At 37.2% G+C, this 15,658-nt stretch overlaps 1 protein-coding gene and 1 long non-coding RNA gene across 2 annotated transcripts; both read left to right on the top strand.

Moving 5' to 3' along the window:
- Nucleotides 1-567: 567 nt before the first annotated feature.
- Nucleotides 568-1,814, top strand: LOC120293134. Its single transcript, XR_005550830.1, has 2 exons — nt 568-889; nt 990-1,814. It is a non-coding gene; the product is annotated as an uncharacterized LOC120293134 (long non-coding RNA).
- Nucleotides 1,815-8,814: 7,000 nt separating this feature from the next.
- Nucleotides 8,815-12,369, top strand: LOC120293860 (disease resistance protein RUN1-like). The gene is made up of 2 exons (XM_039313634.1): nt 8,815-9,612; nt 11,232-12,369. The coding sequence occupies exons 1-2, from the start codon at nt 9,140-9,142 to the stop codon at nt 12,367-12,369; spliced, it is 1,611 nt and encodes a 536-aa protein (XP_039169568.1). The 5' UTR covers nt 8,815-9,139.
- Nucleotides 12,370-15,658: the final 3,289 nt, after the last annotated feature.

The following is a 15,658-nucleotide window of genomic DNA, read 5'->3' as shown; positions in this document are numbered from 1 at the left end:
ACTAGAAGCTTTAACAATAGTGTTCTCATGTATCAGGGCATATCTGCCAAGGTCTTGCTTCGAAAACTAGTTAGGAAGTCACCACATTGTCCCTTGATCATATTATTACATCATTTATTTGATAGCAAAGCATTTACTATCAAAGGGACCAAAACAATTACAAACCAAAGTATTGACTTGGCCATAACAACCATGCTTCGGTAGGGAAATAGTCCGCGTGATTTTTTATTTTTTATTTTTATTTTTTTCTGTTAATGCACCCTCCCAATTGACAATTACCGACGTCGATCTTTTGGTTTTAACGGAAAGGCAAATTTTCCTTTTTCCGGAAGCAAAACGCGAATAATTTTTCTTCAATGTTTTGTGGGGAAATCAAGAGGGCCCCGGCTTGGCTTAAAATTAAAAGGCAGGCATACATGCACCATAATTGGCAGAAATCTAAGGAAACTCAAAAGTCATATGAGATCAAATTGTAGTTTTTGTACCGTAATAAAGGATGAGATGGGGAACTTTATTTAAAAAAATACGTATGAATAGAAGGGTGAGGTGACGCAAGCAAGACCTCAAGAGAAGGTTCTAGAAGATGTTGCGTGGCTGGAGACGAGAGATTCTCTGTAACGGCACGGGAGGAACACGTCCCGTCACTGAGAGATTAACGGATTTCGGTTCGAGGAGATAAAGAGCATCGGCTGATGGGGCTGAAGATGATCAAGCTACTTTTCCGTCGCCGCCGTCCGCCGCCCTTCGCCGCCGTTCGTGATCTCAGCTGCGTTGGCTAATGAGCCGGACTCGCGTTGGTACCGGTTTGGCTCTGTTCTTGGCCGAGCTGATTCGAAGGTCGGAATCCTTTGCAAAGCCAGGATTTCGTTCGTTGGTTGAATCGCGAAAGGTCCTGTTGCCGATTCGAGCGTTCGTCGCAATGCAAACGTCACGGCTTTTTTAATATCTATTATTATCCTTGCTATCGAGATCGATGTTCCTTCTTTTAGGATTAAAGCACGCGTTGGGCGCGATTGGATTGTTGCCTTGCTCCGAGTGCTGCTGGTTGATCTTACTTCGAATCAGGCCGTGAATTTGAGCCTGAGACAGCGTAATTTTACTTCACGATTTGTTGACCACCGAGTGTTTGATAATATGCCTCTTAGTCGTTGACATTGAATGGATTGCGGTTTCGTTCGAACTGAAGATGCGCAGACGTAGACTCATTATTTTCTTGGTGCATTGATTTGGTTCGGGTTATGTTTCATGATCATCAGGATTGATTCTGAACGTGTTCTGTTCTGTTCGTCTCTTCTTTGTATTTGGCATGTTTCTTTGCTGCGTTCGATGACAATGGCCGCTGACGAGAGGAATCGGGATTCAAACTGATGGTCCAAGTATCCTTCTCTAAGCTCAGAGGAACGGCGCTTGTTTATCCAAGTATGTTCCTGTTCCTATGCTCTGCGTTTGAGTGATTATGGCCTTCGTGAGTGACGGTGATCTGGTAGGGAATGGAGAGGCCGATAATGAAATTGAATCGGTTCTGTGGTGAACCGAGACTGTGATGGAGATCCGGGGATGGTTGCCGGCATCGACAGCAGACGTTGAGGGGAAGGAGGTTTCCGGGAAGGAAGTTGACATCTCTAGATCTCAAGGTTTCACTGGCAATATAGTTTTGTCGTATTTATTGATGACGCTTCATTCAGCTTTTTGAATTAAGGGGAAGAAATTATCGACTCTGTAAAATCTGACAGCATATGAGCGGTTTCAAATATTGGAAGAGTTCGATTTGATGCTCCCTTCCTCCAAGTTCTTTACAACTTGTCAAGTACCAAATTATAATTAATACGTTTCTCTAAATAGCATGGTATATTTATGAAGGATGATGTTTTTGAAATGAAACTCAGGTTATAAAGAAACTTTGTTGGCTGACTACCTTTTCTAAAAGGTTTGATGTTTTGCGAAAAATATGGTAAGTTTAAAAGTCAACAGTACTTCTCAAAATTTAATTTGAATTTGGGTCAAAACCAGAACTAATGATTATTTGGATTTAATGCGAATCACTAAATTCAACCTTTTGATGAACCTACATTTGGTATATTTTTAGTAGGCTCGGCTTGCTAACTTGCATGTTTTGCAGTATGTTAAATATTTGACATAGCAGAGTCAATATTTGAAGATTGTCAAAGGGAATTCATGCATATCATTGGTAGTGGTTACCAATGTAAAAAAAAAAGGGTATTTTGAAATGTAAGTTGTGACATGCTTTTAAATCGAAAGCTTCAACACCATTAACGTTTTCGGCTGCTTCTTTTAACATTCTTTACAAGTATAGTAAAGTGTTGTATAGAATTGCTTTTATTAGTGGGAGTTACTTATATTATCATGCTGGTTATTATGTTTTAATGTTTCATAGTTGGTTCCATCTAGAAGGTACTGAAAATCAATTGAAATCATTTTATGGCATATTTTCTCGTAGAAATAATAAGAAATCTTTGCAAGTGCATTACATTGCCAAAAGATTAATGATTGGATAGCAGGGACCTGAGAATTTATTTTTTGTTTGAAGATTTTGGAAATGTTAATTGATTTTGATCAAAGTACTAGAGTACATCATTGATCTTGTGAGATTTTGCGGGACAATCGCACTATTACTAAGGTCTAGAAGACTTAAACTTATGAATTCATGCTTTGATACAATGTGAGATTTTGTGGGACTATTGTAACTGTTCTAAAAGCTTAAATTATTAGATAATCCGTGCTTTAATATTTATTCATTTTGATCTTCTTCATTTTATTTTTTAAGATGTGCATAAGGTATTACTTCTCGAGATTGGATGGCCATCTTGGGTATGACGGTTTTGCTAAAAGGATATCTTTCAAGGAAAATAACATAAAATAATACTGCAAGGTTAATATCATAAGTGAGGCATAAGTGTCAATTGAGTCTCTCTGACTTTTTTTGAAGTATACAGTTTTACATAGAAATCAAAGGAGGACCGGACTTTAAAATAGCATTAATGGATCACATGCAGACATGTTATTTTCGGCTATGTCATCACATTGACCCATCCTGATAGACTAGCATATAGCATTTGTAGTCATGGTTGTCTGACATTGATTGAGAGAGGGGTTATGATGGCTATGGTTCGAACTTCGATGTTATTGTGTTTGTTGGTGGTGGTTGTTTAATGTTTTAGCAGCCTTAGAGTTATTTTATAAAATTTAGTTTTTTCAAAAATGTCTTGCAATTAACGTTGCCCAAGTGAAAGAATGTTGAAAATACTTATGAATGTGAGTTAACATTAATTGCACAATATTTTAGTTTGTGAAACAGATTGTTATAAAGTTAATAAAACGAGACAATGCTAAATCACCAAGTTCGTTCATGTAATTATATTATATTGGGCTTAGCACATCTTAGTTACAGTGATCGTAGTTGAATGATCAATATAGGTCAGTATTTTAATAATGACTTGTGATAGATGAGTCTCTTAGAACATGCTATGTAAATATGTTATAGTCCTCTCTCCTCTCCTAATTTCATACGCTTATTGTTTATGCAATGAGACCGTCCAAAGGAGAAGAAGGACAAGAAGACCTACTCTCGAATTCGTACAATTTCATTTGTTTTGATCAGTTCAAGAACGATGTTTGGCTAAACCAGCTACGTGTTTTTTTATTTAAGGATAGGTATTTCTAAATTATGTATACCAATTTTAGATTGTTGAATTTCTTACATTATCAAATCCAAAACATGGAGTGAAACGGCAAACTGTTTTTTCAAGCCTAGCTCTCGAAAATATTGTGAGAATTTCTTTCATCGATATTCACCTTGGTGCATGAATTTTAAAGACTAAAAGAAAAAAAAAAAAAGGGGCCAAATTATTATATGAAAAAGAAAAAAAATACATCACATATGTGCATAGTAACGTAAAACACCACAAATTCTCTGGTAATTATTTCCACTCATGTTTCGTTTTTTTATTGTCAATTAAATATATAAATAAATGTTGCGTATCTGGGCAAGCTTCCAAAACACATGTTTTTCCATTGGGCGGGCTTGGGCCTAGGGAAGGTCCCTGGAAAGTCCGAACAAGAGTAGCTTCGGCCCGAGCCCGTCTAGGTCCGCACGGTGATCAGGTCTAGTTCAAAGACAATTCCTACGTTAGTAGCTATACCTTGACTGACTTAGCAAAGTTTGCTTATACGCAATTTTGACATGTTTATTGAATATTGGATTATTTGTCACTCCTCCCATATATTTGGAAATCCATTGTGATTTTTCACAGTCTAACCGATGTGGTGAATGAAACTATTTCTTGACTTTTTTGTGCATGTAAAAGCTGTGTTGTTAATTAGATTTGATGACTTGCTAGCTGAAAATCAAAAAAAGAAAAACAAAATTGTGGTGACATTGGGAGAAATGCTAATCTTTGCAAACAGATGGAACACTAGTTCCTTTTTCTTTTTTTTACCCCTTTAAAATTTTATTGTTATATGCTTGCATAGACAGCTTTCTAAACCTGGGAAAAATTATTCAGGGTTAAGAGAGAGAGATCTATGCAAAGATGCAATGAAAATACAAGCTCCTGCACATTGAAGCATAAATAATCTTTCTTGCTTCGATACGTCCTCGGCATTTTATTGATTTGTATATTTATAGATGAGCAAAAAAGAAAACCACTCCCCTAGGCAATCTTATTGTTGTCTCATAGTCACATGATTGATCGAATTAATATGCCATGCTTTGGTGCTAATGTTGGTTCTACGACAATGATCTCATACTGTGACATTATATACACCTCCCAAACTTAATCCACAGACTGGCCAAGTAGGATCTTGAAGAATGCATTGAAGTATGATTTCTCCATCACTGCGTTAAGGTCCGACACAAACCCGCACCTTAGCCCAATACAAAACTCTAGAAAATGTGCCGTCATGGCGTACTTATCGTTCCATCTAGAACTAGACCCTCACTAGTGGCCAACTTGCTCAGAGTGATAGGCCTTGCCTAGCCGGGACCTCTCACATTTGTGCAAAAGAGGTGAGCAAATGATCATGACTTCAGAGACCTTACCTAGTCGCGCAAAGGCAAAAGGAGATTCAACAGGGAGAATGGATGACCTAGACCTAACGAGAAGCCTAAGTAACCCCGTGACCTATGAAGCTTATGTTAGTGATCTAGGTTTAAAATTGATCTAAACCACTTGCATAACATTTTTCAATTAAAAATAAAATGTACTGAAAGTGCATTTGATTTTTCTAGCGTGAGTAAGTCTCATATTTATGAATATTTGGTTCATACAAGTAAAAAATAATTAATGACGATTCTTAATTGAATTGAATTGTATGTTAAATCGATTAAATTAAAACCCTAAAGTTACAATTGGTATAAGCTCGGGATATTTTGCACTAAGTCTTCGGCTTGGTAAACCCATTAACTTTCCTTTTAATAGGTCGCCCGAGAAAGGTCGCAATAGTACTCCTCCATGATAATCTAAGGTTCAATGACTTTCTATCTAGAATTTATGTGTAAGTATAAATATGAAAACAAAAGAAAAGAAAGGAGCATGTTGAGCTTGAATGGAGAGCGACTGTGACCGTGCAAAAGCCCATGAAAGAGACTCAGCCCATGTTTTCACCGCGAGGATTTCCTCTAAACGTTTTCACAATTCCTGTCTAAAATGCTAGTTACACGCTCGGGTTTAGGGAAGGCCATTTTCGTCGTTCACATCCGAGAGAGAGAGAGAGAGAGAGAGAGAGAGAGAGAGAGCAGAGAGATTTTTCAAACGAAAGTTCGCCCTTGGGAGAAAAATTTCACCGTCTTAGCTGCATCACTGGTGAAAAAATCCTGTGAGCGAAATAATCACCCTCTATCTTGTTGGTTTTAACTCTTCCGAACGCCATTCACCATTTCTATCTGTGGTTTGCATTCCAGTTCACTTGTAGAGCCATGTCGAGATTCCCCTGTTTGACTCTGTTTCAAGATTTAGGAGCTTGAATTGTTGAGTTCCCGCTCACTCTACTCTTATCGGTGTGCTTCTTCATCATCGACACCTCAGAGGATCTCTACTCTTGTATTTGCTCACTGGCCGAGGGGGTATATTTGTTTCAAACAAAGTTACAATCGTGTCTCTTGTTACGGTTATTCTTCTATGTAAAGAAATAGGTATAGATATAAGGTCGTGATTATTTGAAAACTAGCATCTAATGAGTCTGTTTTGATTATTTGGGTCTGATCTTTGCTAATTGAAATGATCAGAAACAAGTCGCACTTGAAATCTCATACATGAGTCCCCTTTAGCTGAGAATCGCTTCACCTATTCGATAATTGCCTGAACCAAGCTTGTTTGGATTTGCCTCTGATTTTGGTTTATTCCGAGATTATATGAAAGTGTATCATATGATAGAAATCTTTCATTGATTGAGAACCACCATTCTCTTATTATCCTGTCATTGCTGAGGCCGAATCTAAGTGTGCTTTTGTTATGTGTTTCCTGCACATTATTGCTCTATCTGTTAACCAGAGTCCATGAGTTGTTGTTTAGGCTTGAATGAAATTCGAACCGTGATTAAGTACTGGTTAGTAGTTGTAACTCCTGAAGATGTTGTCTCCTTTGTTTGGATTGAGATAAGCACTTTGTTAATGTCTCTGTGAATTGCGTTAGAAACGGACACCATATGTTTGTGAAAATGCTTAAATGAAACAACGGACATACTCGAGGAATTTCTTCTGGATTATAATCATTCATACGTTCATAGCATGATTCAAATCATGATTGGTAATTTCGACACCCATTTTAACCCTGTTTCTTAAGATTTGGATGTGTGGCCAAGAGTAACTCCGATTTTTCTTGTGTTGTTCTATGTTTTCATGTGTGTCCGGGTGCTGTTCTGTGGCGACTGCCGGGGAGGAAATAACTCAAGATCGATGACTTGAACGTTAATCTCTTCATTGGTTTGTCCATAGCTTACCTTCTATCCACTTGATTCGGTCGTATTTGGATGTGACCGTAAGTGTTGGGTGACTGGTGATTGGAACGATGACTGGCGGTGGCCCCTAACAACGGCGGCAGCGGCCGCATCGGTCTAGTGACTGGAGGTTGTTGATAGAGAAGCGTGTCATTTTCGGTTCAAGAAAGAATAGACATGAGTCATTGTCGAAGTTTTGGTTTTCTCGTATGCGTGGGTTCCAGGGTTGTTACGAAGAAGATGATGGGGGCAAGAAAACGAAGTAAAAAAATTGTAATATTTTTATATCTCTTGAGTGGTTGCGAGGTAAATTACTATACAGCAAGGAAAAGCTCCTTCTCAGAAGTTGGGGATGAAATTTCGAGGAAGACTACAAAAGTTGGCTTCATGGGTGAGCCCATGACCTCACGAGAATCCACTGCCCTACTTTTGCCGGCCACAAAGGGTGTGCATGGAAACGTTTCTTCCGAAACACTTCGTACGGATTTTGTTTAGGGAGAACGAAAAAAAAACGTAAACGCGTTTGGTTGCGTTTATTCTTTTTTTGTTTTTTTGTTTACGGAATGAAATAAGAACAAAAAAAGAAACAACAATTTGTTGTTTCTTTCTCCAGAAACAAAAACGAAGGAAACGTTTCTTCTCTCTCTTCTTCTTCTTTTCTTCTTCTTTTTTTCTTCTTTTTTTCTTTCGCGGTCGCCGGCCTCGGCCATGGCCGGCGGCCGCCGTCGAGGCTCGGCCTTTTGGGGGGCGGCGAGCCTCGCCGTGGCTGGGCGAGGCTGCCGGCCTCGTCGGCCGGTCGCCCGGAGCCGGTGACCGGCCGAAAAAAAATAAAAAAAAAAAAAAAGGAAAAAATGAAAAATAAAATAAAAATGTTTAAAAAATTAAAAGAAAAAAAAAAAAGAATAAAATTTACCAAATGTGTTTCCGTTCATTTTTTATTTCCGGACCAAACGTTACTAAACGCGTTCTTTTGTTCAAAAATTGTTCACCTAGGAACAGAAACACTTTTTTTTTGTTCCCTGGAACAAAAAAGAACAGAAACATTACCATTCGCACCCAAAAAAACTCGTGTCACGCAGTTGTATGCGGTCTTCGTTCTCTAAAGTTCGAATATATTATTCTTTGTTGCCCTGCCCCAAAAAAGGTAATGCATCTTTGCCTCTAGTAAAAGAATAAATCAACAAGAAGATCAAGGGGTGGGTGAACCTAGGTTGCATCGACACGGCGTGGCACGACACGACACGTTGACACGCATTTTTAAAAATGGAAAATTCCAATACATTGAAACACATTATATATTAAATAAATATTTTTATTTTTAATTAATAGAACTTATTATAAATTTATACTAATCATTCAACGATTTCGATAAGATTCTAAGTTTTTTTTTTTTAATTTCATTATCTCAAATTTACTTTTATTTCTTTAAAATCAAACCCCCTCCCCCCCCCCAAAAAAAAAAAAAACCCCGTGGGCCAAAACTCCCTCCCTTTTTTACGTCGACAGACCCCACGCCCAAAATTTTTCACTTTTTTTCCCTCCCCACCACCTGACAGCCGTCCCCTTCCCCTCCCTCCTATCATTTCCTCCTTCCTCCAACACGCAAGCCTATTTTTAATCTTTTATTTTGCTTCACAGTTCTCAAAACCCTAGCAGCACGGCACCTTCTTCTCCTCCTCCTCCTCAGCCTCACCGCACGACGCCTATCTCCGAAAGCATCAAAGACTCGCAAGAAAAGCACCAGCATTCACCGAAGGAGCGGAAAAGGGAGTAACCTAGAAAAATTTCAGTGGAAGGGATCGGAAAAGAAGGCGGAACGCGCGGTCCTTGTGCGCGGAGAGGCTGCACACCGCCGCGAACTCCTCCTCCTCCCCCTTGCCGCCGCTGCCGCCACCCCACTTGACGACGCCGCCCTCCCCCACGAGTGCCTCCCTCGTGAAGTTCCTCCTCACGGCCCTCGCCTCACTCTTTTCTCTTTCTCTGGCCGTCTCTCGCCGTCGCGGTCTCGCCTTCACTCGCGGCCTCCACCCTTTCGGACACGCGTGTCGAAGCGTGTCCGAGTGTGTGTCAACGTGTCTCGGAAGCTCCGGCAACGTGTCGGTGCTACCTAGGGGTGAAGTACCTGAAAACAGAGTCTCAAATTTTCAGCAAATAGTAGTTGCCGATTGGTAAACTCCATCATCCGATGGCTTCTTCATTGGAACCCAAAAGGATTTATGACGTCTTCTTGAGTTTCAGAGGCGCAGATTTGCACAACAACTTCATTGCCCATCTTTACCAAGCTTTACACCGAGATGGAGTATACACTTTCCGGGATAGTGAGGAATTGAAAAAGGGAGATCAAATATTGCTGGTACTTATGAAGGCTATTGAAGAATCATGCATTGCCATCATCGTTTTCTCCGAGGACTATGCTTCCTCAAGGTGGTGCTTGGAAGAGTTGGCGAAGATTATAGAGTGCAAGGAGCAAAAGAACCTCATTGTTCTACCGGTGTTTTATAAAGCGGACCCAAGAGAAGTGAGAGAGGGCAGAAAGAGTTATCAGAGATCTTTGGGTAAGCACGAGTTTAAGTTCGGGAAGGATTCTGAGAAAGTGAAGAGATGGAAGAAAGCTCTTTTCGATGCTGGGAATTTGTCCGGGTGGCACTTGAATGATGGGTAAGTAGAGTGGAATCCATTTTTTCTATAAGAAAAGTAATATTTACAATTAAGTATGAATATTTAAAAAAAAAAAAAAACACACACACACACACACATGCTTATAAGTATAGATACTTCATCTTATGATTCTTGAAAATTCTTATGTCTGTTAAGTTTAAGTTCGTAATTTCATTAAAGAATTGGTGAATCTAAGTGTAATTTAGAAAGATAAATAAAATATGGCAAAATATTAGAAAAAAATTGCTAATTAATAGAAAAATAAACTTGGCCAGTAACTCAAATGAGAATTGTTAATCTAAAATTAGTTAGTAACTTAATTGAAGAAAATTTGGTAAGTCAAATTAAGATTGACAATCTCAAAAATGAGTAAGTAAGAAACTCAAATGAGAGCTAAGAACCCAATAGAAAAGTTGGCAAATTAGAAGAACAAGTAAACATTGATAAGTAGCTGAAGTGAGATTTGGTAGTCCAAAACTAGTAGGCCATTATCTAACATTATCAAAGATGGTAAGTCACTCTAATTATATTAGTAATTTTAAATAAAAATTAGTAAATTTGAAGCCGTAAGTTATGCAAACCAAATTTTGTTAGTTAGTATGAAATGGGTAATGTGCAGTTTATAGAAAGTAGTTGGTGATTTTATGAAACTATTGGTAAGTCACTAACAAGTTATGTGAAAGAAAAGTCACCGATTTTTTTTTAATGGCAGTTTTTTACAATTACCAATATTTATTAAAATTCACCAGCATGAAAAAAAAAAAAAAAAAAATCTAATTTTGGGCATCAAATGATAGAATTATGCCTTTAGCTTTTGCTAAGCCCTGTTCCATTTGGGTAAGGTTGTGGCTCTTTCTTTTGGATCCTCGTTGCCCTCCTCAAAGTGTAATAAAAGTTCTAGAAATTTTATCAATGGGCTATTGAGGTCTTCTCGTTTCATTTTGGTAAAATTGAGTTCCGTAGATTTTCGATTTTGGTCGACCAAGTCTAAACACGTTACAATTGGTATTTTTAGTTCAAAAAATCACATGTGGCTTTTCATAGAACAGAAACTTGGCTTTTTTCAATAATAGAAAATCGACATTGGGACTTTATCGGCTGAAAAATTCACTGGCTCATTTGAACAGAATAAAAAATTAAAACTTGATTGACCAACGGACAAAATGTTTAGTAGTATTATTGCACTTTCCCCATTTCTTTGGAAGGAAAAAGTTCACAACGCTTGATACAGGATGATTACTGTTTACAGGACACCTAAAGGCAATAACATCGTGCTTCAGGGTATTTAATAATTTTGGAATCAAAACTATAATCACCGTTTAATGATCTAAGGAGCGCTTTTTGATTAAGCGTATAAATAAATCACATATTTGTCATGTAAATTGTCATGTATAAATCAAGAGAACACGAGTCACTTGGATAACTGAAGGTTAAAACCTTGGAACTTATTTTGATTGGTGTGGAGCTCTTGGAGTTCTAGTTCGCCTCGGTGGGAATACATTGGCTGTCATTATCTGAAAATATGAGCACTGCTTTGTCATTGTTAGCAATGTGCTCTCGTTATTTGTTTATTCACATCGCTAAAATGATTCTACAACTTGTTTCTCTGTTTTTGTCAGGGATGAGTCAGAGCTTATACAAGAAATTGTGAACAAGATCTCCACTTACCTAGACCGTCCTTTACATGTTGCTAAGCATCCGATTGGCATATATTCCCGAGTCACTGAGTTGAAATCGATGTTAAAACTTGAGTCTAATGATGGCGTTCTTATGGTGGGATTATGGGGACAGGGAGGTATAGGGAAGACATGTTTAGCAAAAGCTCTTTACAATGCTCTGTTCAGAAAATTTGAGGGTGCATGTTTTCTAGCAAATGTTAGAGAAACTTCAAAAGATAGCAGGGGTTTGGTTACTTTACAAGAAATGATAATAAATGATATATTATTACCACAACAAAGATTAAAAGTGTCCAATGTGGATGAAGGTAATAATCTAATACAACGTAGACTTGGTCGCAAAAAAGTTCTCCTCATCCTTGATGATGCGGATGCCTTGTGCCACTTGGATGCTTTAGCAGGAAAAGGCGAGTGGTTTGGTAATGGAAGTAGGATCATTGTTACTACAAGAGATAAACAATTGCTAACTTGTCACCGGATAGATCAAGATCATGTATACAAAGTTGAACCACTAAGTAACAGTCAAGCTCACGAGCTGCTTAGCAAGCATGCTTTTCAAACACACCAAATCAAGACAGATCTAGTGGATGGTGCTCTGGAATATGCTAAAGGCCTCCCTTTAGCACTTGAAGTGCTAGGTTCCTTATTATGTGGTACAACAGAAGATGTATGGGAAAGTACAATAAAGAAACTTTCTAGGAATCCTGACAAAAACATAAATAATGTGCTCAAGGTGAGTTTTGATGGATTAGATGAAAATGAGAAAGATATCTTTCTCCACATTGCTTGCTTCTTTAAGGGGTGGGCAAGAGAGTGCACAAAGAAAATTCTCGACAGTTGCGATCTTGAGACAATTGTAGGATTTGATGTTCTCATTAAGAGGTCCTTGATAAGCTTTGAGCATGGAATCATACGAATGCATGACTTAATTCAAGCAATGGGTATGGATATTGTGAACCAAGGATGTCGAGATGATCCTGCAAGACGCAATAGACTATGGTTGTATGATGATGTCATCGATGTTCTGTCATGTGACATGGTCCTAGATTTTTTACTCTTTTACCAAACACGCATAGTCTAAATTAGTTCTATATTTACAGGGAGATTATGCTGTAAAAGCCATAGTGTTGGCACTACCTGAGCCAACAAAGATGCATATCAATCCCGATGCTTTTACAAAATTGAGAAGGCTTAGATTGCTCATCTTGCACAACATGCATAGTTCCGTTCAAGGTCCTATATGTCTTCCTAGTGAGCTTAGATGGTTGGAATGGCCTGGATGTGCTCACGAGATTCCAAAATTTTCAGCTAGTCCAAAGAAATTAGTGGGACTTGATATGAGTAACGGCAATATCACAGAAGTTCTAAAACAATTTAAGGTACGCATTACCGACATAGACCTTTTTATTATCTACTTAATTTGTATATGTAGATGCATATTATATGTATAGTATATGAATGGAAGTGTTGTTCTTCTATTTCAAGCACCAACTTGCTATTTTCTTTCAAAAGACCCTAATTACTTATGTTTTACATGCAGCAAAATTGACATTTGAAAAATTAAGCGAAAAACTTCATTAGAAATACTCAATGGAAACATTTTTGTTAATAAAATACAAAATAGAAAGAAGTTTTATACATATATGTGGAAAGAGAAAGATATTGCAAGATTTAAAAATTTTCTACGAAGGCCATTGCATCATGAAAAAATTCGACTTTTCATATTGAAATATGTGAGATAAAAAAAAATCAATTTCATGTATATGTCCATGGTATAATATTTGTAGAATAAGTAATTAAGGATACTTGATGGAAGTAATATTTATAAAAAAAAAAGATTGAAATCTTTTAAAGTTTTAAAGTAAGAGATCATCTTTGCCTTATGTATGGTATCGATAAAGTTTGCATACTTTTTAAACCTAATATCTCTAACTATCGACTTAGATGTATTTTGAAATCGATCAAATCTACCTAGCGAAGAAATTCAAAATGCAATTTGTTGTCAGTTGTTTACATATAAACTTTTTCATTTCACAAAAACAAAATTGTATATTAATCGAACAAAAGGGAAATAAAACTATGACGTATCTTCCCATTGACATGTATATAGAAGTAAAACACCCAAGGAGTTGCTGGTTCAGTGGTAGGCCACGTACCCAATGCACGTTCAGCATCAATAAAATTGGCTGAGTCGAAGGTTTGAAAGCAAGCAAGGCATTGTTAATTGCTTAAATAATTTCTTAAGGAGCAGCACTTCCAAGTGGACATAATAGTGTTTTTTAGGAACTTTGCCAGCAATGTGTGCACAACTAAATCAACGTCAGTGATCCAGTAGGGGCATTCACTAGTTTCTTAATAGAAAGTTAGAACTAGATTTTGAATTGAGTACATGAAATTTTTATTTTTTCCGAATGTTTTTCAAAGTTGGCTTCGTCGTACTTGCATGACTTAAAAAAAAGTATTAATCTTTACGCAAATACGTTGTGAAAGTGTTTAAATCGCCCATTTTTCTACGATATATAATTAAAGCTAAATTTAGTGGAGTCTTCATTCCTATGCTCGCCACATGGTACTTCATTTTATTTTTGTGATTGCCATATGACATCACATGTGGAATAGTTTTGTCACATAGTCCACATCCACACTCGCCATGTGGCACTTTACTATGCTTCTATGGTTGTCACATAGCATGAAATGTGGTATAGTTATGTCATGCGGCTTGCATTCGCATGCTCGCCACATGACACTTCACTTGAATTTTGTGATGCCACATGCATGACACACGACATAGTTTAATTCCAAACTAATTTTCATTTGCTAGATTTGCATGAGGAGTAGTAGTTTGGGATTTTTTGTTAGACAAAAATTAGTTTGGGATAAATGTTTTATCATTGTACTAATTAAGGATTTTTGTGAGAAGAAAATTAATTAGGGGTAAATTTGAATAATGCTTTGGGATTTTTAATGGTATTTATTCTAACTTTTTTAAATAATTGTTAACCCAATTTTATTTGTGATCTTTTTTGTATTGTGTATTTATATATTTTCATTTTTTTCAAATAATCTCTAAAATGTAAAATGATGAGAGTTAGCTCTAATTTGCTAATTTGTATATGCGTGTGTGTGTGTGTAAGTACTGGTAAAGTTTTTAAGTTTTTAGTAATTTCTACTCAGAAACGGGAATAGTAGGTTTCGAGTTGTCTGATTTACCAAAGGTCCTTGCTTCCTTCCACCTTAAGAGTGTGGTGGCCAAAGCTTATGTAATTATGAGATATACGCCAGGTCAACATATAGATTATATAACAGTCAAGGATATGTAATTATCCATGAGAAACCCAATCTTCTCCTGTTTTGTGTAGCCAATTTTATAACCCTCAACCAAGCCAAGCCCCTCCAATTAAATTATTATATTGTTAATGATCAATATATAAAACCATGGACAACATGAATGATGTTCGAAATTACATTACCATCATTTCACAAGTTTGACTCCCCCGTCTATGTACAACAACTTACATAGGCCAATGTGTAGACTCAATAGCAAATCACTTCTTTAAAAAAACAAATTGCTCCATATATCGACAACCTAAAATATAATAATTTTAGAGTGTTCATCAAAGTTGGTTTCTCTATTTTTGCAGGCCTTCCAAAATTTGAAGTACATTAATTTCAGTCACTACGAATTGATGGTTCGCACGCCAGACCTCTCATGTTCTCCAAATCTCGAGGAATTAGATTTTAGTAATTGCAAAAATTTGGTAGAAGCCCATGAGTCCATCGCATATCTTGACAAGTTGTAGGTGTTGAATTTAAGCATGTGCAGTGAACTTAGTGTTTTTCCCAATGTGCTCATGTCGAAAAAAATACGAGTTCTCAATTTTTATCATTGCACGAAATTTGAAAGGTTCCCTGATATTTCACATAAACTTGAAGGTTTTGAAGTGCTTTTCTTAGAAGGGGTTGCTATTAAAGAGCTTCCTACATCAATAGAAAATCTTGTCGCTTTGAAGATAATGGATATACATGATTGCAAGAACCTGGAACATCTTCCATTTAACATTTATAAGTTACAAAACCTTGAAAACTTGCGAGTTTAGCATTGCACGAATTTAATCGAGTTTCCACAATACGAGAATTCAGTTGATTCATGCATGAAGGCCGGACTTTCAAATTTATGCCAATTAAACCTTACAAGATGTAATCTGTCTCAAGTAGAGTTTCTTGAGAATCTTCCATGTTTTCCACTCTTGGAAGACTTAATTCCGTCGGCAAAAAATATTACTACCCTTCCTTCAATCAATAAGCGTGATCGTTTGGCTAGATTGAGAGTTCGAGAGTTGCCATCAATTACAAGAGATTCTCAAGCTTCC

The sequence above is a fragment of the Eucalyptus grandis genome, chromosome 5 (assembly GCF_016545825.1).
Source record: "Eucalyptus grandis isolate ANBG69807.140 chromosome 5, ASM1654582v1, whole genome shotgun sequence".
Lineage (NCBI taxonomy): Eukaryota > Viridiplantae > Streptophyta > Magnoliopsida > Myrtales > Myrtaceae > Eucalyptus > Eucalyptus grandis.
The sequence above is the reverse complement of the archived record's forward strand: the minus strand, read 5'-3'. Positions and strand labels throughout refer to the sequence as shown.